Source organism: Maylandia zebra, linkage group LG18 (genome assembly GCF_041146795.1).
Source record: "Maylandia zebra isolate NMK-2024a linkage group LG18, Mzebra_GT3a, whole genome shotgun sequence".
NCBI classification, from domain to species: Eukaryota; Metazoa; Chordata; class Actinopteri; order Cichliformes; family Cichlidae; genus Maylandia; species Maylandia zebra.
The window spans coordinates 31,271,563-31,295,617 of record NC_135184.1 but is presented as its reverse complement, the minus strand read 5'-3'; the positions used below and the strand labels follow the sequence as shown (position 1 = coordinate 31,295,617).

Sequence of the window (24,055 nt, the reverse complement as noted above, 5' to 3'; positions counted from 1 at the left end):
TAACCCTCGTGAAAAGTCAGAGGAAGAGTACTGTATGTTTTTTTTTCAATGCAAGGTTGTGTAAACAGTAACATAGGGTTAGGGTCTTATCATTTATCAAGGGCATCCGTTATTGATGTTTCACGTTGTTGATGGTCTGACTCTTCCACGAAGTCCTAACTGCAGCTGCAGCCATGTTTCAGCTTACACACAGTAGCACTTCATTTTTTGCTAAAGACCTTCAGTTTGGTTTCTTACTTGTTCAGGTAGTTCCTTACATTTGTAACCATGTTACACTGGACACAAGCCGGGCCAAAACTCAATCCTAGGGTCTTTTATAACTGTCCAGGAAACTGCAGCATGTACTACTTACCAGGTATTATAGTCTATCACTTTAATTCTAACCCATGTAACCTAAACTTTAACTTCAAAAACACTACATTAGTGTCCTTTGACTTTTGTTTTACCTGTTTGTACCTATGTGATGTCCATCATGGCTGCTGGAGTTGCATTATTAGACATCTTTCACAGACTGTATGCAGTCTGAAGTTTTATAGTATGTGCGGTATTTTGTGCTGTATATACACTGAAAGATTTTTAATGTCACCTACTTCAATCTTTTAAGAAGTTCTTTTCTGTTTTCTTGCACTTTGCCTGTGCTTCTTGTCACATGAGAAATTCCTCTTGGGATTAAAAAAAAAAGTTGGTCTTTCTGTTGGTAACTTACTTTAGTTTTTTGGGTTTATGGATCATCTTCAGGTCATTTTCCTCTCAGAACCTATTTTCTACATGTGAGTGGAAAGCTAGAGCACAGCATTCGCTCGTGTTTGTCTGCATTTCACCCAAATTGCATGAAAACGCTGTACAAGATAAACAGGAACTTAATCAGTTTTAAACATTTTTATGGAAGATGATTAAGCCTTGAGGATTAACAACTACTAGTGTTGCTACACTCAGGAGTAGGTGTAGCAACACTAGTAGCTGCTACTGAAGTCTGATGAATTTCCCAAAGTGATATCAACTGAGTTTGCATCAGTTTAAGTTTCAGAGAAATATATGTATTTAAACTACATGGTCACAACTAATGTTGGATGGCCTCCAGTCAACACTGCACTAAAAACAACATGACAAAATCACAGCGTGGGCTCAGGAACAATACACAAATCCAAATTTACATTTTAGCATGCTATAAATATAAATGAGATTCAGAAATGGTGTTGGTTTCTCATTTAACATGTGGTGTCACTGTGTCTTCTGGGCTAAAGAGGATTGTATTTCTGTGAAACAACACCAGATCACATTCTACTCATATTCTGACGACATGGCTCCACAGGTAAAGAGTCCAGATACTAATATTGTCTGCCTGCAGTTCATACTTGTCATCAGCGGAAAATATTTTCCAATGTGAAACCAAAAATAAAGGATACAGAGGTTCCAAATCTGTTGTGTAGTCAAATTCAAAATGAGTGGATTTTTTTTTTAACAAGTATTAAAAAATTGTAGTATTGTAACAAAAGCTTGGGTCCTGTACCAGAATCCTGGAAGCTTGAAGGTCCTGTGTAGTATTGTTCTTGTTCTTAGGACTGCACCCTTCTGAACTTCTGATCTTCTCAGATTAGGTTCCTGGGATCTTGCCACTTGCCCAGCTCGAGGGTCACTGCCTCGAGTGTTCCGATTAACACTGGGGCCATTGTTGTCTTCAAACTCCACATCTTCTCCAGCTCTTTTCTCAGCCCTTGGTATTTCTCGAGCCTGATGTTGCTATCAGTTGGTATAGCTACATCTATCTGCTTGTCCACCACTACAATGTCTGGTTGGTTAGCCATCACCAGTTTGTCCGTCTGTATCTGGAAGTCCCAAAGGATCTTAGCTCGGTCATTCTCAACTGCCCTTTGACCTCGGGACTTCTAGGCCATATTCGGCACAGATGTTCCTGTATACTATGGATGCCACTTGGTTATGTCGCTCCATGTATACCCTGCCTGCTAGCATCTTGCACCCTGCTGTTACGTGATGGATTGTCTCAGGGGCATCTTTACACAGCCTGCACCTGGGGTCTTGCCTGGTGTGATAGACCCCAGCCTCTACTGATCTTATACTTAGAGCTTGTTCCTTTGCTGCCATGATTAGTGCCTTTTCTTTGAGTCCAGCTTTGTCCAGCCACTGGTAGGATTTTTTGATGTCAGCCACTTCTATCATGCAGGGGCCTATCCTACCTTGATGGTTCCTCTTCTTGCTGCTCTTCCTTCTTTCTAAAATAGCCCTGTAAGCTGTGCCTCTCCATGGTGTGACCATCTTGCACTTAACTGAGCAGACACAGCTGGCTGAACAGAATGCATATTCAAATCTGTTAATGCTCTACAGTATATTTACTCAAAGGATAAGGTATGGCTGATTTAGTTTTGCTTGTTCTTTTAAGCACACCATGAAAGGACCAAGTCAACCGTGTGCTAATCCACGTGTCAATGCTTGCAAACTTCACTATCATGAAATTTGATTTGCTTTTGGACCATTTGTGATTTAAGCAGGATGGTTGGTGCTAGCTATACAATGTGTATTTAGGGTGAAAAGAAATGCACTGCCCAGAGAAATAGTGTGGCTCTTTGATGTGTTTTTGGACAACAAAGGAAGAAAAAAAGACAAAAATTGACATTATAGATACCACTGGATAATGAATTAAAGGGAAAACTACACAAAACACTTAAGAGCAGCTTCGGTGTCTGGAGCTCTGAATAGAACACCATTCATTTAAAAGGTATTCCCTAATTTAGTGTTTTGATGTTGGTGACCTAACACGTCTGTATAAACTCTCCCATAGCTGATGGGATGTGAAGTTAAAAACAGATGATTCGTATCATATTCATACTCATCGATCGATGAGTGCTATATGCATGGGACTATTGTAATCTTAAATAAAACCAGTCATGTCAGGACAGAGATTCCTCATTGTGGGATTAAGGCGGTCATTCTGAATAGTTTTAATTAGCACTCTTAGCCACCTGAATGATCACAACATGCTCAGCATCAGAATCATGAAATCTGATGATCACAAAAATTGGTGGTTGTCTTTTGACTGCAGGAAATATTTTTGCATCCACCAACTGATTGTAACCAGTCACATCAACCAACTGTTGGCCCAGAGGTTAAGCATCCGACACCTTCAACCTTTGCTTGGCTTTTTTTTTTTGATTGCACAACGTGACCTGTCTCCAGGCAGGAGTTTGCAAATGACTGCTATCTAATTTATAGAGACAGACAGATTCAAGCAGACTGAAATTTCCGAGTGGGTATATGCTGATGGGCGCAACTCATCTGTGTCTCTTTACGATAAGGGACTCAACTGGTTCACAGTGGTTCTGGTTGTATTCCTATATCAGAGCACAGTTTCTTAAAGCCTACATCATATTTTCTGTGCACATTTACATTTCTGTAAATGTTTGCAAAAGATTAACACAGTTAATTGTTGTATTATCACAAACAGATTATATGTAATTGCCAGCTTGACCCTATTTAACTGCAAACTGATAGCAAGCTCATAGCAGACTTACTCTTATTGCCACCTTATCACTATCATGGCGTGCCAAAGTTGCTATGGCGGTGACAACTGAGTGCACGATCAGTTCCAGTCTGCAAAGCAACCATTCCAGAAGCAACAGGTTCATAGTACACAGTTGCAATAATTGTCTCCGTATTTCTTAAGGTTCTTTCCTAAAATAATTAATTAATCTTTATATCATACTGGATACACAAACCGTGTTTATTTTCCTTGTTTGATTTGTCTTTTTTTCATGACGCTTGGTTAGATATGGCTCATTGTCAAGAAAAACACAGTTTCCATTTCAGAGTTTTAGTAAGTCAGCGTGTCAGGTTTATTGTTGCTTTACAGTAATAGTCATCAGTTCTCACAGTTTATGCCAGATCAGTTAGTCACATACAGTGAGGCCAGGCATTCAAACACACAAATACACTGACACATACACAAATTTTAAAAAAAAAAAACAGTGCTAGTAACACATAAGTTGTGGTAGTGGCTGCAGTGTCCCACTGATGAATGGGATTTGAAAGTTCAGTAGGAACACTGATATCCAGTATTAAAGCTGTTGATTGTGTGAAGACATCCAGCATAATACTGTTTTATTCAGAATTGCTGGTTCATGATGGGCTGTATAGTTTTTTAGTTTGTGTTAGTTTGGTCAGAAATGTATCTAAACGATAAGGTGGACTGACTGTGCTTTGCCCTGGTTTTCAGGAACATAGTCTCAATGCTGGACATTCATATTAAGGTTCAAATAATGAGGTCAGTGTATGTACAAGTAACCCCTGTGAGTTCAGGCATCAAACATTTTTTTAACTCTAAACTTTTTATGATGTCAGAGAGAGAGAATATCCCTAATATGGTCATCTCAGGCACCTAGTTTCACCCACCTGCTGTTCAAACCTGAGAGAGGTGGTCAAAAATACAAAACAAAATACAAGCTGAGATGCTCGCCTTGCAGTGCGTTGGCTCACCGCCCACATCTGTGCACACAGCATCGTTGCATCATGTTTATGCTTTGCAGGGAGTAATCCAGGTCATAAGCGAAGATGACTTGACTATAGGCTCAATGACATTAACATAAATTGCTTTGCCAAAATAAAAAGTTGATGGTGCCGTTTTGATGCTCAAAAAGTTAATCAACTCATTTTTTTTTTATTTTACTTACTTTACTTGTCATGTAAAAATGCACAAGAATATAAATTTGCGCAAATTAATTTTTTCCCTTGTTATTAGGATGTTCTGGATATTATTTGTTAGCCTCAGAAATATTGAGAATTTTCAGGATGCATGTAAAAATTGATGTTTTACCCTTAAACATAGTTGTTTCACTAACTGGTGCAGCAGTGTGGTAGTGGCATGGAGGGCAACACCTTGTAAATATGGATTATTTTGAACCTTTAAACAATGTTAGTCCCAGAATTCAAATATTGAGTTGGAAAATAAGCAAAATACACTGGATTGAAGGGTTAACCTACAAAATGAGCCCAACCTCCAGAGTGCGGATGTGAAAATGCATCAGGTACAGGAAGCTGATGGAAATAATGGAAAATTATTCAGTTCAAAGATTCCTTCAGTGCTTAATTTCCAATAATATTCAGCCAGTACACCTGCCTTCACCTGTCTCTCTCCAGCCCTTTGGGGGACATTTAATAAAGAAATACTAACAATGGAGATTTGCTAAAAAGATTCAAACAGAGGCTGTATAGAAACATGATTTCTTTTAAGATCTTGCTGGATGCTTGATTTAATACACGTGTATATTTTCTTTGTGTGACTTCATTTGAAATTTAGCTTCAAATAAGCTCATAAACTTTGTGTAAAATGTGTACAGTCTTGCATAATTACGTCCTGTATTCACGTAATGTACAAAGGATGTGTGTGTGTGTGTGTGTGTGTGTGTGTGTGTGTGTGTGTGTGTGTGCGTGTGCGTGTGCGTGTGCGTGTGCGTGTGTGTGTGTGTGTGTGTGTGTGTGCGTGTGCGTGTGTGTGTGTGTGTGTGTGTACGCGCACGGATGTGTCTAGGTACCACATCTGTGGTTCAAGCTTCCTTTTGTTTTGACAGCAGAGATTGGCTGATTATAAGCCTCCTGTCACCAGGACAGACACAGCAGATTAACACAATACCACACTACAGTACACAAACAGAGGGGGATTTTACATATGTTAAAAGGGAGGGGCAGGAGGGTGTAGAGACTACACTTAAGCACACACACACACGCACACTGTAAAGGGGTGTAATCAATAGCTTCTTTGTCCACCTTCACTCTTAATCTGCGGCTGATCTAGAACCACATCCTTGCACTGCTGCTACTCTCTTCACGCCTCTTCTTTCTTCTCTCCTGTAAGAAAAGACAAATATGGATGTGATTAGGAGAATGAGAAAAACCAGATGTGTCCAGCAGCTAAACTGTAACACACAGATGGAAATGCTAGGTTTGTACTTTTACAACCAATTACTTTAAACTGGAGAAAGAAACTCCAGCAAAACTGAGGTGTTTTAGAAGGAGGTGTTAAAAAGCCTCTGTAAAAGTTCATTATTTTTTCCTTCGAAGGTACCACATAAAGTCACATATATGTGAGCTGAGCTAGTGAGCCAAAAAGAGGCACATGTTGCAGCAGGGTGGGAAGAAAGTACATTGCCAAAGAGAATTCAGAACAACTTCATAGTGTTGGTCAAAAAAGAAAGAAATCTGGCTGCTAAAAGAGAACAAACAAACAAAATCATCTCTTGGTAGTCGAACATCAGTTTCAGAATGATATGAAATCGGTTGTTTGGTAGCGGATATGTACTATTGTCTTAACTCAGCTCCAGGGTTGCTTTGTTTTCACTGTTCTGACAAATGAAGTCAACTCAGAAGTTTGAAAATAATATTGTTCATGTCGCCCCAAAATCAGTTCAATTAAATTTTATCTACATAGCACCAAATCACAACAACAGCTGCCTCAAGGCGCTTCATATTTCAAGGTAACGACTGTACTGTTATTATTTAGTCTGATCCCCTACTATTTTCCTAAGATAGACAGGCTGCAAGGCAGGATCTTTATTTGCTCAACTAAATCTATTAAATACTTACTCCCATGCTGGTTCAGCATTGGTCTCTGTTTGCGTAGCTCTTTGATCACACAACTGAACAAAAATAACACAAACACAAATAAGAGGAGGAATTCTGGCCCACTCGTTTTTGCAGAATTGTTTTGATTCTGCCACCTTGGAGCGTTTTTAGCATTGAAGGCCTGCTTAAAGTCATGCCAAAGTATCTCAATCTGGTGTGAGTCTGAACTTGACCGCAGAATTCCAAAACCTTCCTTTTTAGGCTCCTATATGACTCTCAGACCTGTCCAAGTATCCACTCCCTTGTGTTTATTTTACCTTTACCTGTCTCTGTCAAGCTGGTCTGGCTGATTCAAATTTTCACCCTCCGGACCTACCTGCCTGCTCAGCCTCCCATTGATCAAATTTGAACAGCTCTGACCATTGGCTCCCCCACAGTTTGCTCGTCAACTCACAGCTGAAGAAATTACAACTCAATTGTAAATCAAAAACTCAAATCACCACTGCGCCACTCATCCATGCACCCATACTAAATTCCCTTGGAGAAACCTCCCTTTGTAACAATAAAACCTGTCAACTTTGAGCCATTGTATCCCGTGAGCTTCTTTGGAGTCTGTTTCATGCTTACAGCTGTCATGGTGATAACAGAAGCACAATGACCACAGCTTCTGCACCAAAAATGCTGTTCCAGATGGTTCAGACCAACTCTAACCTCAACGCATACTCCTATGAATTATGCATGCATATGCATATGTTTTAGCCTCTTTCCTCTCTTTGCTTGTCGATGCTTAAAGACACATAGTGACATGAAACACAATGAACTTGAAGAAAGAAGCCTGTTTTGAGTACAGATATTTGTGTAGTAAAAATGCATAGATTAAAAGCAAAAAGTCATCAAAAAAATAAAAACCCAAGTACAGATACCTGAAAATCCTACTTACGTATAACACTTCATACAAATATTTTTTTAACTCCACCTCTGGGGCTCTATTTCCCCCAGGGGTTGTCTTTCCCATAGTCTGAACTCTTGTCTTAGGTGTGTTTTGCTGGTGGGACCAGATCAGTATCTGTTTACACCATAGACAATAGTCCTCTGTTGTTTCTTTCCATTTTCTTCCCTCTGCTCGCTCACTCCTCTTTCATCCCTCTGGCATTTTTACCTCCTTTCACCAAGTTACCCCTCTACTTCCTCGCTCTCAACAAGCCCTCACTTTTTTGTCCTCTGCTTCAGTTTTTACTCCGTCTGTTACTCTCGTCTGTGTCCTTTGACTTTGGCCTAAGTGGACGTCAGTTCAGATCTTCCACAGCATTCTATGGTATCACAGGGCTATAAGAGTTATATGACCCTGAAGAGCTCTACCGTGTAGCCTTCAGAGCGTAAACACTAGCTGGGAGTTCACTGTTAAGCTGTTACATCTGCAAAAATAGCTGTTTTGGGCAAAATGACTCAGTTCAAATGAAGCCAGTAAACTGACAGTTTTACTCATTATGTGATCACAATTCCCAAAACACCATGACTACATGGAAACACTCAGTTTTCCTCTGGACATTTAACGTGACACACCACTGATTTTACAGGTTAGCTCATGTAGAACTCTCTGTAGTATCATTCCATGTGGTTCTGCAGAAGGTTTTTCTGGCATTTCTTGGCTCGGCTTACAGGCTTTCTGTAAGCTGAGCCAAGCCCGGGACGTGGGCATGAGTCTTATCCATTCATGTAGGACTAACAAAAGTTGGAAGCTATTTAGCGGCATTATAATGTAAGATCCCACGCATGTGGCAAAGCATTACCCAGACTATGAACTCAAATTCAGCATGTTTTACTTTCTGATTTAAAAAGTTACAGACGCTACATCGATGTCAGATGAGATAATTTACTGCAAGGCAGACACTGTGTTCCTGTCCCTGACATTATGTTGCAAAAGGCTAACTGATAGTGTAGAGATGTGAGAAAAGGTTACTGCTTCTGCCCACCGTCGCTCATTTGTATTTAACACGAGGCACTTGTGCTCTTACCTTTAACACTGAGCCAGAATGAGGTCTGAAAAGCTACAAATATTCCTCTTTCTTCTTCTTCACAACTTCAAAAGAGCGTAGAAACACCATAAGAATGAAGGAATGCAGACTCATAACAAATAACGCAAAAATGTTTATCTTCGAAAGTGAAGCATTTGTTTTGATCTAAACAGTACTAGGTGACCTCATCTGTAATTATGCAATGTTTGGGGAAAGTGACGTACCTGCTTAATATTCGTGTTTATTTCACATCAGCACATAAAAAATAGTAAACAAGGTTGTTTGTTTTAGCCTTACACTTTTACAGTCGTCGCATTTTTAAGCGTCCTGCTCTGTTCTGATGTCCTAAAGTTCTGCCCTGCCTTCCTCCTGCAGTGCTGCTGAGCTAAATCTGGGATCTCTCCATGCACTTTGTGCTGTATATAGGTTGGTCCCACATTAGTAACTAAACTGGGTTAGTTCTTCCAGGGCCTGATCTATTATGTGCCATGGATTCTGAGGGCCCAAATACCTCAGGGACAGTATGCCTAGTTCATTAAAATTCTGTCCCTCATGAGGAAATGTGCTGAACTGACTAAAAATACAAAGTGTTTGGTGGTAAGTAGAGCAAGTGATAGTTACTTTTTCAAATATCAGTCATCACATCTACAGATAATTATTGATTCCCCATCTACAGTGAGCTAAACAGCATTTTAGAGCTGTTCAGCTCACTGTTTCTGAGTTTAGTTACATCAGATTTGCTGTTGTAGTTTGATCTCACTGAGGGCATCAACAGCTGTTTGTCAGGGTTTTTTTACAGCAGTAGGGAGTTGTCAGAAAAATTCACTGTACAACAACACGCTCAGAGGCTCAGAGTTACAATGAGCGTAAATATCATCTTAAACCATCTTGATTAAAAAAAATTCCTAATAATACTTGGTATTTGCTATTGTACTGTCACTGTTTCCTAACAAACTGCTATTATCTGTCTTGAACCCTCTGCAAGAAAGGTGTACGATACCAGGCATGCGTTCCATTAATAGGTTTGACCTTATATGAAAAGACAAACCCTTTTCCTCAAAGTAGGACGTGACCACCTCAGAACACTGTATTGAAGTGTAACTCACTGTGACAATGCTACCTTCTTTGATTGTATCTGTAGATCCCACAGTTTGTCTGAGATGGCGGTGGAAAGTGGGAGTCACTGGAAGGCAGCGCGAACTGTCCGGTCACTGAGCGGCTGGGTGGGACGGAAGTTGTCCCCCAGCATCCCATCATTCCCTTCTGGCAGCTCCGCACCTTTGACATGGGACCGTAGTCTCCGAAACTCCTCAATCTGCAATGACAAAGATGTTTACACAGAAACTGAGGGAGTCTGTTGAGGTCTTGGAGACGCAGGGCTACTTTTTCACCAGAAAATCCTCCTTTCTGAATTTTAGAATTATCATTATTTACTTTAATTTAATTTAAAATGTTCTGATGTCTTACCCTGTAGTAGAATAGCAATCTTCTTTTTTTTCCTTCTTTTTACCACAACAAGAGGAGCACTGTGGTGATTGTGGGTTTAGGTTCCACTGTGCCTTCACTTTATATTGCATTGTGTCGCTGCAGGTATTTATTCATGTCTAAGGAAAAGAATCTGACAAACTGTCAGCTGTATAAAGTCTTCAGAGCCTCACTTTCACCTTCCTAAAAACAAGCTTGTGGGTATAAAAAGGAAGGACTAAAGTTATGTGTGATTCCTCATAACAGAGAAAGTGGAGGGGTTATTTCTGGTGATTTCACTATTTGCTTTGGTTTAGCATGTCAGATGGACAAACGAACCATTTTTACTCATCTCTGAATATAAAAGCTCGACAGGTCATCTACAAAAAAGAGCATTCTGGGCTTTTTATAATTCTCAGATCAGAATAATCTTTCACCTGACTTCCTGTTCATGAGAAAATGCTGCAAGTGCAGATATGATCTACACACACATACTGTGCAGGGGGTAGCAATATCAGGCAAAACAAATATGAGGCTTTTTATGCAGCCGTGCAGCTGTGTCACAGAGGAAAGCTTTATAGCACGCTGTCAAAGTGCATTACAACATACTAACAACATAGTAGGCATAGTAACTGCCTGATATGTATACACATTCACTGAGCACACACACACACACGCACGCACGCACACACACACACACACACACACACACACACAGAGTCAATAATAGCCGGATGTTTGAGGTGTGTATTCTAGGTAAGAAGGACCTGCTGTTTTAAAATACTTGCTGTGGTTACAGAACATGTTACAGAAAGAAGAACAGTAAAGTGCAGCACAGTACATGAGTAGGCATAAAAAACAGCATACAGGTCAGTGTGCTGGAGTTAACTGTGTTTTTTTACACTTTGCTTTTTTACTTTAAAGGGATGTAGAGAGAAGTGTAATGGAAAGGGTGGCAGGCAGAAGGTCGCATGTATAGCATAGTTAAAGGACTATATTATTCTAGTGTAACCCACTGCTTGGGCCTGCTTATCAACTGGTGAGAAACTAGAGCTGCTGTCTGAACTGCCTAACACTTGGCAGGTTTTATACTTACGCCCCTCATAAAACCAGAACCCAACTGAAGATTTTTCTGTTTTAGTGTTTGCTTTTAGGACTTCTATTTGTACGCTGCAAACAAGAAGCACTAATAGTTGCGGAAGGAGCCATAAAAATGGCTTAACTTAAAACTTTAAACACATACTATATACCACCTGTTTGCAGGATTGGCTTTGTTATCATCTAAAAATAAGAAAATTTATCATCTTTAACCCATTGATACTTTCCAGCTTTTATTATTCACAATAGGGCATGGCCTGAGGGAGCCTGAAGTCATCCTTTCTGTTGGCATTTCTGCAGGTTCAATGGAGCAGAAAGCAGGGAACATGAAAGCCTGAATTAAATGTCAGATGGTTACTGTCATCATCCTTTACATCAGGCTGCTGGAGTAAAGCATGAGAGACCCAAAGGCTAAATTCAAATAAAAATGTATCAAAAGAAACTCGACAGACTTATTGATTGGTAGTGAGTGTAAAGGTTTCCTGTACTGTGAGTAACTGCTAGAGAGCTGTGGACTAGCATTACTGTGCAATTTAAAAATACATACAGGGCTGACATATTGATCATATAAGACAGGATGTAGAAAATGAGAAACCCCCTCAAACATGAACAATACAGACACTGAACGCAGTAGAAGAGCCACGCCAGTAAAAGCAATGTAACTGATTGGCTTACACTTGCCACGGGTAGCCGTTACCATGTATGATTCATGGCCTATAATTTTGCTGATGTCTACTTTATTTTACTGCTGCAGCAGATATCTACAAGTTGTTTCATAAGAGAAATAAAATGTGTTTTGCCGATAAACAGACTATTCACTAGTAACAGAAATTTTGTATATCAGTGTTAGGCTAATATTCTTAATATTCACCACTTAATAGATCTTGATGCATGTTCAGCCATCCAGGTAAGGAAATACTAACAAGTTGATTCTGTTTATCTAGATGTGAAATTTTCAGTGAAAAAAAAAAAAAAAAAAAAAAGACAGGTTAGCCTTGTTAGACTGTGAGATTTCCATCAGTAATGGGGGACATTTAAAAGTTGGTGTGTACCGTAAACCTACGAATACAGATCAGTATTTAAGGTTTCATCATCCACTGCTGCACAAACTGGGTGTCATCAGGACGCTGCAACATAGAGGGAACACCATCCCAACAGACTCAGCAGCCAGCGAAGCAGAAGAACAGTGCTTCAAGAAGGCCCTGAGTAAATGTGGTTATCCCAGCTGGACATTTGTTAGAGCACCTAAAGAAAGCTCCAGCTGATACTGTCATGGTCCGTGGTCCTGTGTCTGTGGAATGCGTGATGCTCAGGTAGCCACACCCCCGGGCTGGGCCATCACCAGCACACCTGCTCTCCATCCCGGTGATTACACGGAGATCCACTTAATCCGGCGCTGACGGATGCTCCACGCCAGTCCGTAGTCATCCCCACAGTGGTAACCAGACTTCCACGAAAAGTGTGCATTCTCTCCTGCTTGGAACTTTGTTTAACCTGCCTACTTCTGTCCAGGTTTCTACTCGGCGTCTGCTACCTGCCTGTCCTCCGGCTCAACTGGATCTCGCGGTGCTCACCTGGCCCACTCGCCATTCCACGGACTTCCTTCCCCCACGGACTGCCACACTTCCCTCCCGAGCTCCCACGGTTCCGTTCTATCGTAAGGCCCTACTCTAACTCAGTCCTGATATGTTCTCCCCGCTTCCTGGCTCCCTAGTAATCATCTCCCCTTTCTATTGCAGCCCCCCGCCGTCCCGATCCCGGCTTCCTCGTGTCATTGTTTCCCCGGATTTTTAGTTTCTGTTTTGCTCTCTACTTTCCCCGGGTCGCCTTTCGTTGTTTTATTAAAGTGTCTTTTTGTTAGCTCGGAGTCTGCGCCTGGATCCTTTCGTGCCCGCGCACCACGGCGCATGACAGATCCAGGAGAGAAGGGCAACCGCTGCTTAAGCGAAAACCTGTGGTCATCCTGTATGTGTCAGGAGTATCGGAACAGCTGAGACGCATTTTCTCTAAACACTGCATCCGTGGCTTTTAAACCCCAAAACACGCTGAGCCAAAAATTGGTCCACCCCAAGGATCAGGTCCCCTGACACAAACAGAGTAATATACTGTACGCTGTTAAGGAGGATTGCCAGGATTTATACATTGGAGAAGCCAAACAACCTCTGGCTAAGATGGCACAACACAGAATAAGTAACTCGTCAGGCAAGGTCATTGATCAGTGGTTGTTGATCAATGGTCATGACAATTTGCTTACTAATGATCAAGAAACAGACCTCACAGCCCATTGTTCATTCAGTGGTGCTAGTTTAAGTCATTATGCAAATCTACTGTATATAAGGTTGGAAACCTGCAGTCAGCTGAGACTGAAGAAGTCACTTGGATCAGTGGCGAAACATTTCTCTCACTGAAAACGCTACGTCCAGATGACCAGAATCAACTTTTTGGGACCACTTTATAAAGTTCCTGAAATGCTTTTATTGTGAAATAGCAGCAGGGTTTTGCAGCTTTCTGCATCTAGGGTTTTTTTTCTTTTCTTCTTATTATGAAAGATTGACAATTATACATTAACCCTTTACTGTATTCACCATTATATTCTCCACTGATTTCTGGCAAAATATATCCGTCTCATCAGCAGCTAAACACTCCACTACCATCAGCAGCTGATGCTGTAGCTTCTTCTGAGAAAACAGCTGCCTGAGGACTTTGCCTGTCAGGAACCCAAAACACTGAGCTGAAAGGGCCTTTAAGGCTGAGATAATAATTCTGGGATTAAACAGAAGAAGAAAAATAAATAAAACAAAAAAAACCTTAAAAAGGCAGAGGATGCTTTACTTTACCTGCTTTATTTGTTTTACCTGTAACTGTGAGATGGTGAGAGGGTAACGATAGAGAATCCAGGTCACATTCTCACTACAAGGTGGTGTAGTCAGAGATCCTTCATACACCCAGTAGTCTCTCAGTAATGGATCTGTGGGCAGGTTTTGTGGAAAAAGCAAACATCAGTTATACTTTGATGATATTGTTTCAGCTCTCAAGGCTGAACAAAAAACAATTTCTTCATCCCATCATGCAGTTGACTTTCTGAAATGAGGACATGATCTGCATTTTTTTTTCAACTTTATCTCACACCCACACAAAAATCGTATGGGTGTTATCAGGAGGCAATAGCTACAAATCTGCATCGGTGCTCAAGACATCCTTGCTTACCCGGTAACAGAGTGTTGGGATTAAAGCAGGGGATTATCTTGCTCTTCCCCTGGTGGCATTAACACAAAGATAATTATTCTCATTGTACATGCATCCTACAAATCCAGCATTTTAAAATGCTTTCATCTGCTCAGATTTTTTTTTAATTCAGTCACACCTTGTACTGCAGGTCCTGGAGAACTTCAGTGATGGCCTTCAGTCCCAGATGCTCTTTACCAATCTGATAAAAAAGTAAGCATGTTTGGTTTCACAACTGACAAAGTAGTCCTTATTTCAGCTTGAACTAGTTGATAACGATAATGCTACCAGTGATTGTGTTTAAGCAGGACTTTTATACTTTTATGTCTGCAGGAAGTAAACAGGGAATGAAGTAAGAATTCTGTTGAGAACAGGATGTGTGTAGTGTTAGGTCTGAGGTCAGGAATGTTTTGGGTTGAAGAAAGAGTGAGATAGCCACTGTTTTTTGTCAAGGTTTTTGAGCAGGTTTCTCAGCAGACTAGCTTTTCAAGAGGTCTACTGAGAGTTCTTGAAAACCCGGTCTCATTTCATGAGCTGAGGATTATTCCTTATGGAGTGCATTAAGCATGTAAATCAGGGGAATTTCACAGGAACGTGGCAAACAATACATTCCAAACTGACTCATTCTCAGGTCACACCAAGCATATCTAGAATTTATCTGATCAGTCATTTAGGAAAACAGCTTTTACAATGCTAGGAAGGAAAGTACATTAGGGCTGATAAAAGCAAATGTTTATAAAAATGCATGTCAAGACTAGACTTAAAACGGGCATTGTGGCTCAGTCCCAGTTTAGGGAGCCAGCATATAACTTAGAACTCCACAGAAAGACAGCACCTTTTACTTTGTGTTTAACTGAGCATTCACAGGCTGCATAAGATGTCACCAAACACTCTGTAGCTGGATCATATACATGGAAAATGGGACAGCCTTTTTAAATGGCACTTCCCCTGAGCTGCACTTAACAGGGAGAAATGGTGTGTTTAAGTGTCTTTTTTTAAGCATGGAGAAAAAAATGCATCTGTTTTATGAAGAAATGTATTTAAATTTATGTTATTTTTTTGGGGGGGGGGGGTATCTGTATTTCTTTCTTTCTTTTAAAGTTCTTCAGTGGAAGCTTTACAGACATTTTCAAACATTTAAAAAATGCAATATATCAAGCAATAACTAGTTTTGACAATGTCTGTCACACTGGGGACAGTGTGATGATTTTCTGCTGGTAAGCCTCAGTTGCATTCATGTAGATGTTGCTTTGACCTGCCTAAACATTACTGCAGAACACGTATTTCTCTGTGGAGAAAGTATTCATTAATGCCACTGGTCTTTTTCAGTAGGATAATACACACAACACTTGACAAAGAGTTCAAAGTATTGGGCCCCCAGATTTCCCAGTTCACAATAACAAGTGTATGTGGAATGTGCAGGAAAAACAACTTCATTCCATGAATGCTTCCAGGACTGAAAAGACACTGACTTTAACGATGTTTCTGACTGACATAGAAAATAGTTTCTTGGCTATGAATAAACAGACATTGTAAATCAATCCTTTATCAGGTCACTTTGCCAGCCTTCTGGCTCTGGATGCTTACCTGCACAAAAAGAGCTATGATAAGTACTCCATTCTTCTTCCCTAGAGCATCCTCCAATGTGTTAAACAGAGTGCTGTTCCAGTGAATCAGATGAAGCTGCACACAAAGAAACAACACATTACAATCTGTGATTGAGTGGCATTTGCTGTAGAGAGGACAAGTTGTGAGTGAGTGAGAAACCATCAGCTTGTGGTGACTGAAGGCTTTTTGTAAGGGCTTTCACATAAACAAAGGGACGTGTACAAAGCTTCGACCCTGAAAGCAGTAAATACAAGACCAGACTGAAGTTACATACATGATAAGACTTACAGCTGCCATGCTATGTGTCTTATTATAACAGACACAGTGGAAAAAACATTAATGTATAATATCTTTGTGATCTCTGAGCTGCCTGTTTCATTATCAATAGCCTTCTGCACTGAGAACTGATAATGTGTTTTGTAAAAGGAAACATAAGCTATCGTAAAAGGGTAGTTCTGCTGCTACAAACAGGAATGGAAAGAGACACTGAGCTATACTGAGAATAATATCTGCAGTAGATTGAGCTCAGTACAATCGGCACAGTAAACTGTATTTACCACTGTCTTCAAATAAGCCAAGCTCTCTTCACACAATTTTCCCTTGTTGACTACGGACAAACACTAAAAATGGGAAAATGGGACATTTGTAGACCAGCAAGTCCAATATTCTGTTGTCAGATTCATATATTTTTGGTGTCCTAATAATTAGGAATTTATTAGGTATTTACCTTGAGGTCCAGTAAAATGCCAGATATTATATTGTGCAGGAACGTTATCTAAGAAAGTTCACCAGAATTTATAACATTAGTGTTTGAAGATGGAGTCCAGTTTTGGGAAATGCAAAGTTGTTGTAGATGACAAGATAAAAATGGGATTGACCTAACGTGGAGTAAAAACCAAAGTAGAAACAGCTCACACATTTGTAAACAAAAAAAAAATGAAAATATAAATGTAGGTTTTTGGATGGAGTGGTACAGTTTCTTGATGAACTGTCAGAGAACGCACCGTAAAGATTTCACAGACACACGGAGTCACAGAATGTTTGATTATGACTGTGGAACAATGCTATTGATATCAAAGCAGATACTTTTCAAAGAAAAAAAAGATTTTGTCTTCAAGGACTCATCAAACTACAGTGTTAGCTGAAGACAAGTCTAAACAAATCAGTGCATTTCTTTGGTGTTTGGGGTGTGCTTCATGGTTATGGCCTTGCTTTTTTCTCTTTTTTCTCCTTGGTTTACCTCCATAGGGAAAGCCTTGAAGTTGACCGTGTGCTCCGATCCTCTTTGGTTCTCTTTGCCCCAGTGGAATCGAACCTCATGAAGCTCATACTCGTGATCGCTTGGCAGTGGACCTCCAGTAACCACTGTCACAGGAAACCAGAGGGTTTATGATCAAGCACGTACAGGAAGAAGGCTAAATAGGTCAGAATAATAGTCGGTGTGAGAGAAAGGGGTCATTTGTTATGCGATGCAACTTTTTTGCTTTTCCCTTGTGAGAAAAATATACATTAATCACCTCCTACCAAATCTCAAAAACTATTCATACATCCTGTTTCAAAGCAGTTTAGTCAACAATTTGTGTTTGCTGATATGATGTCATGGCTGCTGGGAGTTACCTGACTTGGACCTGAGAATAATACGGACAGTGTGTCCATCATTGATGACCTCGCAGTCTCGACACACCACGTAGTTTGGTGACAATCCAACATCCAGGAGTGACGGATCGTAGTGAGCCTCCCTGGAGTTTAGATTAATGGGAGACTGGTACTCGCCATTGGCTGCTGGGAAATGAAGTCCCCATTCTACACCTTTATGAGCAAAAATAGGCATAAAAATGCACATGAAATAGAGCATACATTCAGATTATTGTTGTAACATATAGGCTTACTAAGAACATGACCATTAAAAATGGTTGCACAGTTTTAAGTGTTCTGCCAAGTCACACTTAAAAGTAAAGGGAACTGTTGCACCAGCTGTTTCAAAGTTCAAACTTTGACTAGCTGTAATATGTTACCAAAGTCATCATCTACACTTAATTTAAACAATATACACCACATAAAACAGCTCTTATGAAGGGCTTGGTCATTGCTAAATAGGCGTCCATCCTGTGCCTCAAATCAAGTACTTCCCTAAGTACCATTTGAGGTAAATAATGGCTTTCACTGACAGCTTTATTTAGAGCAGTCATAAGCAGCATCAAATATTGTTTAAGGGTCAAAAAAATGAAAGCAGCATGGAAGTGGCTTAATCTGCATGCCATATGAAGGGTACGAGGTTGCAATAAGCCCTGCAACAGACTGGCGTCCAGGGTGTACCCTGCCTCTCAGATGAATGGATGGATGGATTGGATAGATATCTATGGTTACAAAAAGACTTCCGGTGAAGTCTAGAGGGAAAATCTGTAAAAACTTCCCAAATGAGTTCATGGAATCGGTCATAAAAATAGCAACACTATTTTTCTTCTTCGCTCAATGACATCAGTTTCTAACTTTCTGCAGTTTCGCTTCTGGATTTTTGGTGAAAGTTTGTACAATCTGTGATCAGATGCTGACAGCAGGCAGAAATCCAATCACAGTCAAAGGTTTCAAATGCCATACTCACAACTCAAGTTTTAATTGGTGAACATGCAATCAGTCTAAATTCATGTAGGAAGGAAATATGTTGTGTACTTAATGTTGTGTGCCAGTAACACAAGTATCCAAATTAAGATACACCTTTAGAGATTTATTTTACCAACAGCTGGTCCAACCCAATCACTGACCCTGAAACTTAACCATCAATTCAGCTGTCATTCACTTTGGTCTTTTTCCCATACCAGAAAAAATCCCCTTCATGTTGTTAGCCATGCTAACAAAGCTCACTTGCATGGCTAGTGCTTGCTCACTAGCCTCGCAAGTGAGCAAACATGTACTAGACAGGGAATTGTATGTTTAGAGTACAGTTACCAGTTAAGATTTCAACAAGTCATCCAACTTGACTGGTCATTTGCTCTTCCTACTGGAGGAACGTGGGGGGGCTGTTTTATATAAGAGGGGAGTCAGAAATGTTTTTTTATTAGCAAGTCTACAAGCAGTAAAGTCATAACCTGTAATTATTATAATAAATATGGCAATGGTAGCCTAGTAACAATGAAAGCACATTTTATGGTACCATAAGTGGCACAACACAGACAACTGTTTGATTAGTATGAAGATGGATGGATAGTTATTTACTCTCTCTCTCATATATATATATATATATATATATATATATATATATATATATATATATATATACATATATATATATATATATATATTAGGGGTGCAACGATATTCGTATCGATATTGAACCGTTCGATACAGTGCTTTCGGTTCGGTACGCATATGTATCGAACAATACAACATTTGTAATTTATTTTATCAACTTTCCTTCTGACGATGCTGTCTGTGTTGAGCGCTCAGTGAATCTGCGTTCGACTACTCCGCCTAGGCTGCACTGTCGAGCGCAGATCCACTGAGTGCTCAACACAGACAGCATAGTCAGAAGGAAGAGCGGCAGGGCAAGCTAGCAAGACAGAAGTTAAGCTCTCCAGATCTGGCGTTTGGAATTATTTTGGTTTTCATGTGACGTATGACCCTGAAGGTAAGCGAGTCATGGACTAAAGTAAAACAGTATGTTGGATGTGCCATGCAATGCTCAATTACATGGGTGGGAGCTAGTGTGTTAGCGCAGTTAGCTCGTTAACATGTTGGCCGTCTAGCCCCATGCACGGGGCGATCGGCGGTAGCTCGTTAACGGAGATTTGCCGTGTTGTGGCGTTAAGGTCATTTCAACGAGATTAACCTGAAATCACTAGTGGGAACACAACGAATATGACTGCACATTTACGCCGACATCATCCTAGTGCAAAGACAAAAACAACAAGCATGCTACTAACTTTAGCCGAGTCATTTAGACAGCTGTTAGCACATGATTCTCCTTATGCTGCTGAGAATATAGCCCAGAAGAAGCGGATAGTATAGCTTTTATTTTGGAAAGAGACATTTCTCTGTAATAAACTCTCTTTTCCAAAGATGAGTGATTCCTCAATCAGATACAGGGCTTGCAATATCGCTAGCCCGACGTCCTGGGGCTAGCTATTTTTTTCAGTCGGGCTACCAAAATCTATCTCTTCCCTGCCCGTCGGGCTATTGTAGGAAGAAAAATATATGTCAATGCTTTTGCATTCTTTCAGAAATGTAGCTGGGTAATTATGTCATTGGCATCGGTGAGCCACTGTCAATATGTGACATATTGAAATCGCGTTTGAATTTGCGCTTGTTTTTTTGCTTTCACTTTGCAATCGCGCGAACTGTGTATAGAGAGCGACAGCACTGATCTGTGAGTGATGAAAATTTGTGCACCAATTCCTCTGACATCGTCTTATTAATCGTTAGCTTACTATGCAAACATGACAAGTGAAATCTCCCGCAGCAAGCTTAAACATGTGAGAGGTTGAGGATATATATTTCATTTCTTCTGAGCCAAATAAGACAGGTCAGGGTGAAGAAGTGACAGCCAAAGAAAAGCTTACCACAAAACGGAGAAGTTATGACAAATCAGACTATAAGGCAAAAAGAAAGTGCAGCTTCATGGTTTCATGGACAAAAGAATTTCTGTGGCTGCAATATGACGAGCTAAATAACCAGGGCTGCACATAAGTGGTCCGCAGGTGCGCATTCGCCGTCAAAATAAAAAACACGCACAAGGGTTAGGGTTAAATTTAAAAACTGTACTTTTGAGTTAAAATATATATTTATAATTTTAATAAATGACAAATTAAAAAGGCATGAACATTTTTTTGTATCGAAAAAATATCGAACCGTGACACCAAAGTATCGAACCGAACCGAACCGTGAATTTTGTGTATCGTTGCACCCCTAATATATATATATATATATATATATATATATATCCAAACTCCAATAAATAACTATCCATCCATCTTCATACTAATCAAACAGTTTAAATAGTAGTTGTGGTTTAAATTGGGGTTTGTCGCCACAAAATCAAAGTCAAATAATATCCCCTGAAGTGATATAAACAGATCTGGGTGTGTGCTTGAGAGGAAAACGGTGGTTTCAGAAGAACGTGTGGGGACACGAGACTGGCTAAAACTGGTCTTAAGTCCCTCTTCCTCTTTGCCTTGTCCTCATTCTGGTCCTGAGTTTCTTTCTGCTTCCTCTCAGTGTCTAGTAAACAGGACTTCTTGCAGTGAGTGTGACAATGAGATTACTGTTCATAAAAACAAAATTAAGCAGACTGCAGTTGTAAAAACAGGGCAAGTCTGTCCTAAATGAGACAGATCACCTGTTCACAGCACAACACTAGTAAGGCCTTTGCTATCAGTTTAATAGAGTGTGAAGATAAACAAGTGTAGAGAAAGTGATCCCACTGAAAGACAGAATTTGCTTCACTTTTCAGCTGACTGCAACAGTAAGAGATGTGTACAATGTGCACAACCTGCTGTGTTTTTAGAAAAAGGAAATACACACTGGCAGTATCGTGTTCATGGAAAGTCCAGTACACCCATCTGCCTCCAAGACAAGGAGCTCAGGCCTCACAGTGTGCCTTTCTATTGGTACTGCAGATAGACGGTCCTCACTGGCTGACTACTCACACCATAGCAAAGAAGCATGGGGCAGTGGTCACATTCTCGCTTTCCTCAGCAACTAAAGCCTTAACAACAGTTTACTAAAGGCAGTGAGAATTTCAGTGGCACTACTAAATTGCGGATTGTTGCTTTAATGACCTCAAATTAAGGACTTAGCTTTGTGAGTAATTACGTTTTTTTTGCTTCAGCCATTGGAAAAGAATTTGGTGTTGTTAACTTTAGTGTTAGATGATATCATTCTTATGTGTAAGCTAATCAAGAAATGACTGTGCCAGCTTGTTAGCCACACAGGCGTTAGTTGGTGGCCATCTGATAGCCACCACTCAGCAGGGAAAATGTGCACCTTCAGTGGTTGTTGGAGGTTCTGGCAGTCTCTGTGAAACCAACTGATCAAATCGCAGACCAGTTAGTCAGTGACCTTGTAATTCACTGGTTGCAGCAGAAAGATGTGCTTTCTTTAACTGGTTGTGGGTGGTTGCTGGAAGTTGCTGGCTGTTGTTATCAAGAAAGTGTTTGCAAGCAGATGTAAAGTGGTACACCAAAACCCTTCTTTGAGAAACCCCCTTTGCTTTACTTGATAGCAGGCTGCCACCTTTGCAGCAGTTTATATGGAAGATGCTGAAATTTCTGTAAACACTTGCAAACTACTCACCAACTGTTAGTGAAACTAAGAGTGACGAAAATGAGAAATTGAGAGCAGTCAGAGTAAAAGTTAGGGTTAGCCCTAACCCTAACCCAATTTATACTGCACTTGTTCCACTTTGACTAAAGCTTGTGGCGTAAATGACAACTCGTTGTAGAAAAGTCTGTCTTCAATGCAAACTGCAGGTGACCAAAGCTATCACAAGCAGATTCTTGGTGTAGCTGATTTCACCTGGCAATAGCAGCAACAATTTGCCAGCAACATTTTTCCCTGGTGACCAGAGGTTGTCAGGGGGTCAACCAACCTCTAGGTCTATGTGACTGACACCTTAGCTAAGTCCTAAGAAAGGAAACTTTTGCTTATTACACAGCAGTGAGCTCTGTCAGCTCATGGCAAGGAAGTTCTGTACTTGTGCTTATAAATTAAGATGAAGAATTTCCTGTGGGAACCTCTCATCTCCTCTTAGCTAACCAGGTATTTGCATGTCAAATATTAGTGTCTTAGATATACATGGTATTCCATATAATTTAGTATACTTACAGTAAGAATTTCACAGTTCAGTGTGACAGTATATCCCTCGATGCTCAGTAAAAGCAGCATTAGCAGAAAGACAAAGTGAACACATAACTACATGACATACTGAAAGTATGACAGTAATGTTTGTAACCTATGTTCAAGTGTTTATGTGCTTTATTCAGTTTCTCTGTAGACAAAGATATATGAGTGATATATGAGTGACAGCTCTTAATGCCAAGTCATTTTTGAGTTTTATTGTATGAATTGTAGAGTCCAAGGAAATCTTTGCTCTGCTGTAAGTCTCTGACCAACAACTGTCTGTTGCAAGTCTCCTATACTTTTAGCAGTGCAGTGATAAACAGCTGTTTGCTGGCAACTTGATATTGTTGCCAGCAAAAAGTGATATTGTTCTTGTGATATTTTTCTATATGACTGACTGTAAATCATGCCGTTCGAGCAACCTACAGCATAGGAGATGAGAGAGTAAAACCATTAGTGGTGTTTTAAAAACATATTGGTCTGACAGATGTTGTACAGTGTATAACCCAAATCCAACTAAAGAATCAAATTGCATTTTTTTTAAATGTTTTGAAAAAGTGTAAAGTTTTGGGTTGTCCCCCTTAAAACTCCTCCTGATCCTTAGCTTTTCACACATCTCCAGCATCCCTTCACATGCTGAGAGAGCCCAGCCTACCTTCCTCATAGCCCCAGTCCAGCTCATCTTTCCCCGGAGTATAATCCGACTCCTCATTCACATTGTCAGCCATGGTGCTTTGCAGTCTACTCCCTGTGGCTAGAAACCAGTCTGTCCTCCCACTCACGGCTCCCCGTCACTCTGGTTTTAACTGGTTTTGGACACAAACTGAAGTCTGCTGGATGGATTCCCAGCTCAACAACAACTCTCTCTTTTCTTTGATGCAGTTTCTCTTTTCTTCCTTTTTTCCGTCTGTCTCTTCTTAACCCACTTTCTTACTCTCTCTTGCTCTCGTCCTCCTAAAGAGACAAGCTGATGATGTGTGCAGACTGCTCTGCCTCTCTGAGCAGCTCTTTACTCTGTGTTGCTCCACCTCTTTTCTCTCGCTACTTTGCTCTACTCTTATCTCTCTCTCTTCCCCTCTCTCTCTCTTCCTTTCTGTGTCTCTGCAGGTGTGCTTGCTCACCCTGCCATAAAATGTCAGAACAGTGTTTCTTTTTCATCTCCCTGCCCTGTATGCTCCCTGTGTTCAGAGGTGAAAATAAACTGTAAAGCATATCGGCTTTAATTATTTTTTCTTTCTTGA

The 24,055-nt window shown here is 40.3% G+C and overlaps 1 protein-coding gene across 3 annotated transcripts; it reads right to left on the bottom strand.

The window, feature by feature from the left end:
• Positions 1–3,816: 3,816 nt before the first annotated feature.
• ca8 (carbonic anhydrase VIII) lies at positions 3,817–23,852 on the bottom strand. 3 transcript variants are annotated; one of them, XM_004573990.4, is made up of 9 exons: positions 23,470–23,852; positions 17,598–17,783; positions 17,221–17,345; positions 15,960–16,055; positions 14,512–14,574; positions 14,355–14,403; positions 14,003–14,115; positions 9,706–9,900; positions 3,817–5,856 (listed from the first exon to the last, which is right to left on the bottom strand). In XM_004573990.4, the coding sequence occupies exons 1-8, from the start codon at positions 23,540–23,542 to the stop codon at positions 9,766–9,768; spliced, it is 840 nt and encodes a 279-aa protein (XP_004574047.1). In that variant the 5' UTR covers positions 23,543–23,852; the 3' UTR covers positions 3,817–5,856; positions 9,706–9,765. The 3 variants fall into 3 exon arrangements, with proteins under 3 accessions (XP_004574047.1, XP_076732909.1, XP_004574046.1); XM_076876794.1 differs by having other exon boundaries at positions 9,692–9,900; positions 17,598–17,789; positions 23,470–23,850; XM_004573989.4 differs by having other exon boundaries at positions 17,598–17,789; positions 23,470–23,841.
• Positions 23,853–24,055: the final 203 nt, after the last annotated feature.

Excerpts from the sequence above, each read along its gene's own strand:
- ca8 (XM_076876794.1), bottom strand. The coding sequence starts at position 23,542 with ATGGCTGACAATGTGAATGAGGAGTCGGATTATACTCCGGGGAAAGAT. Across the intron at positions 14,575-15,959 it reads TCATAGCTCTTTTTGTGCAG|ATTGGTAAAGAGCATCTGGG; the intron begins GTAAGCATCCAG and ends CTTTTTTATCAG. Across the intron at positions 14,404-14,511 it reads TCCAGGACCTGCAGTACAAG|GGGAAGAGCAAGATAATCCC; the intron begins GTGTGACTGAAT and ends TAATGCCACCAG.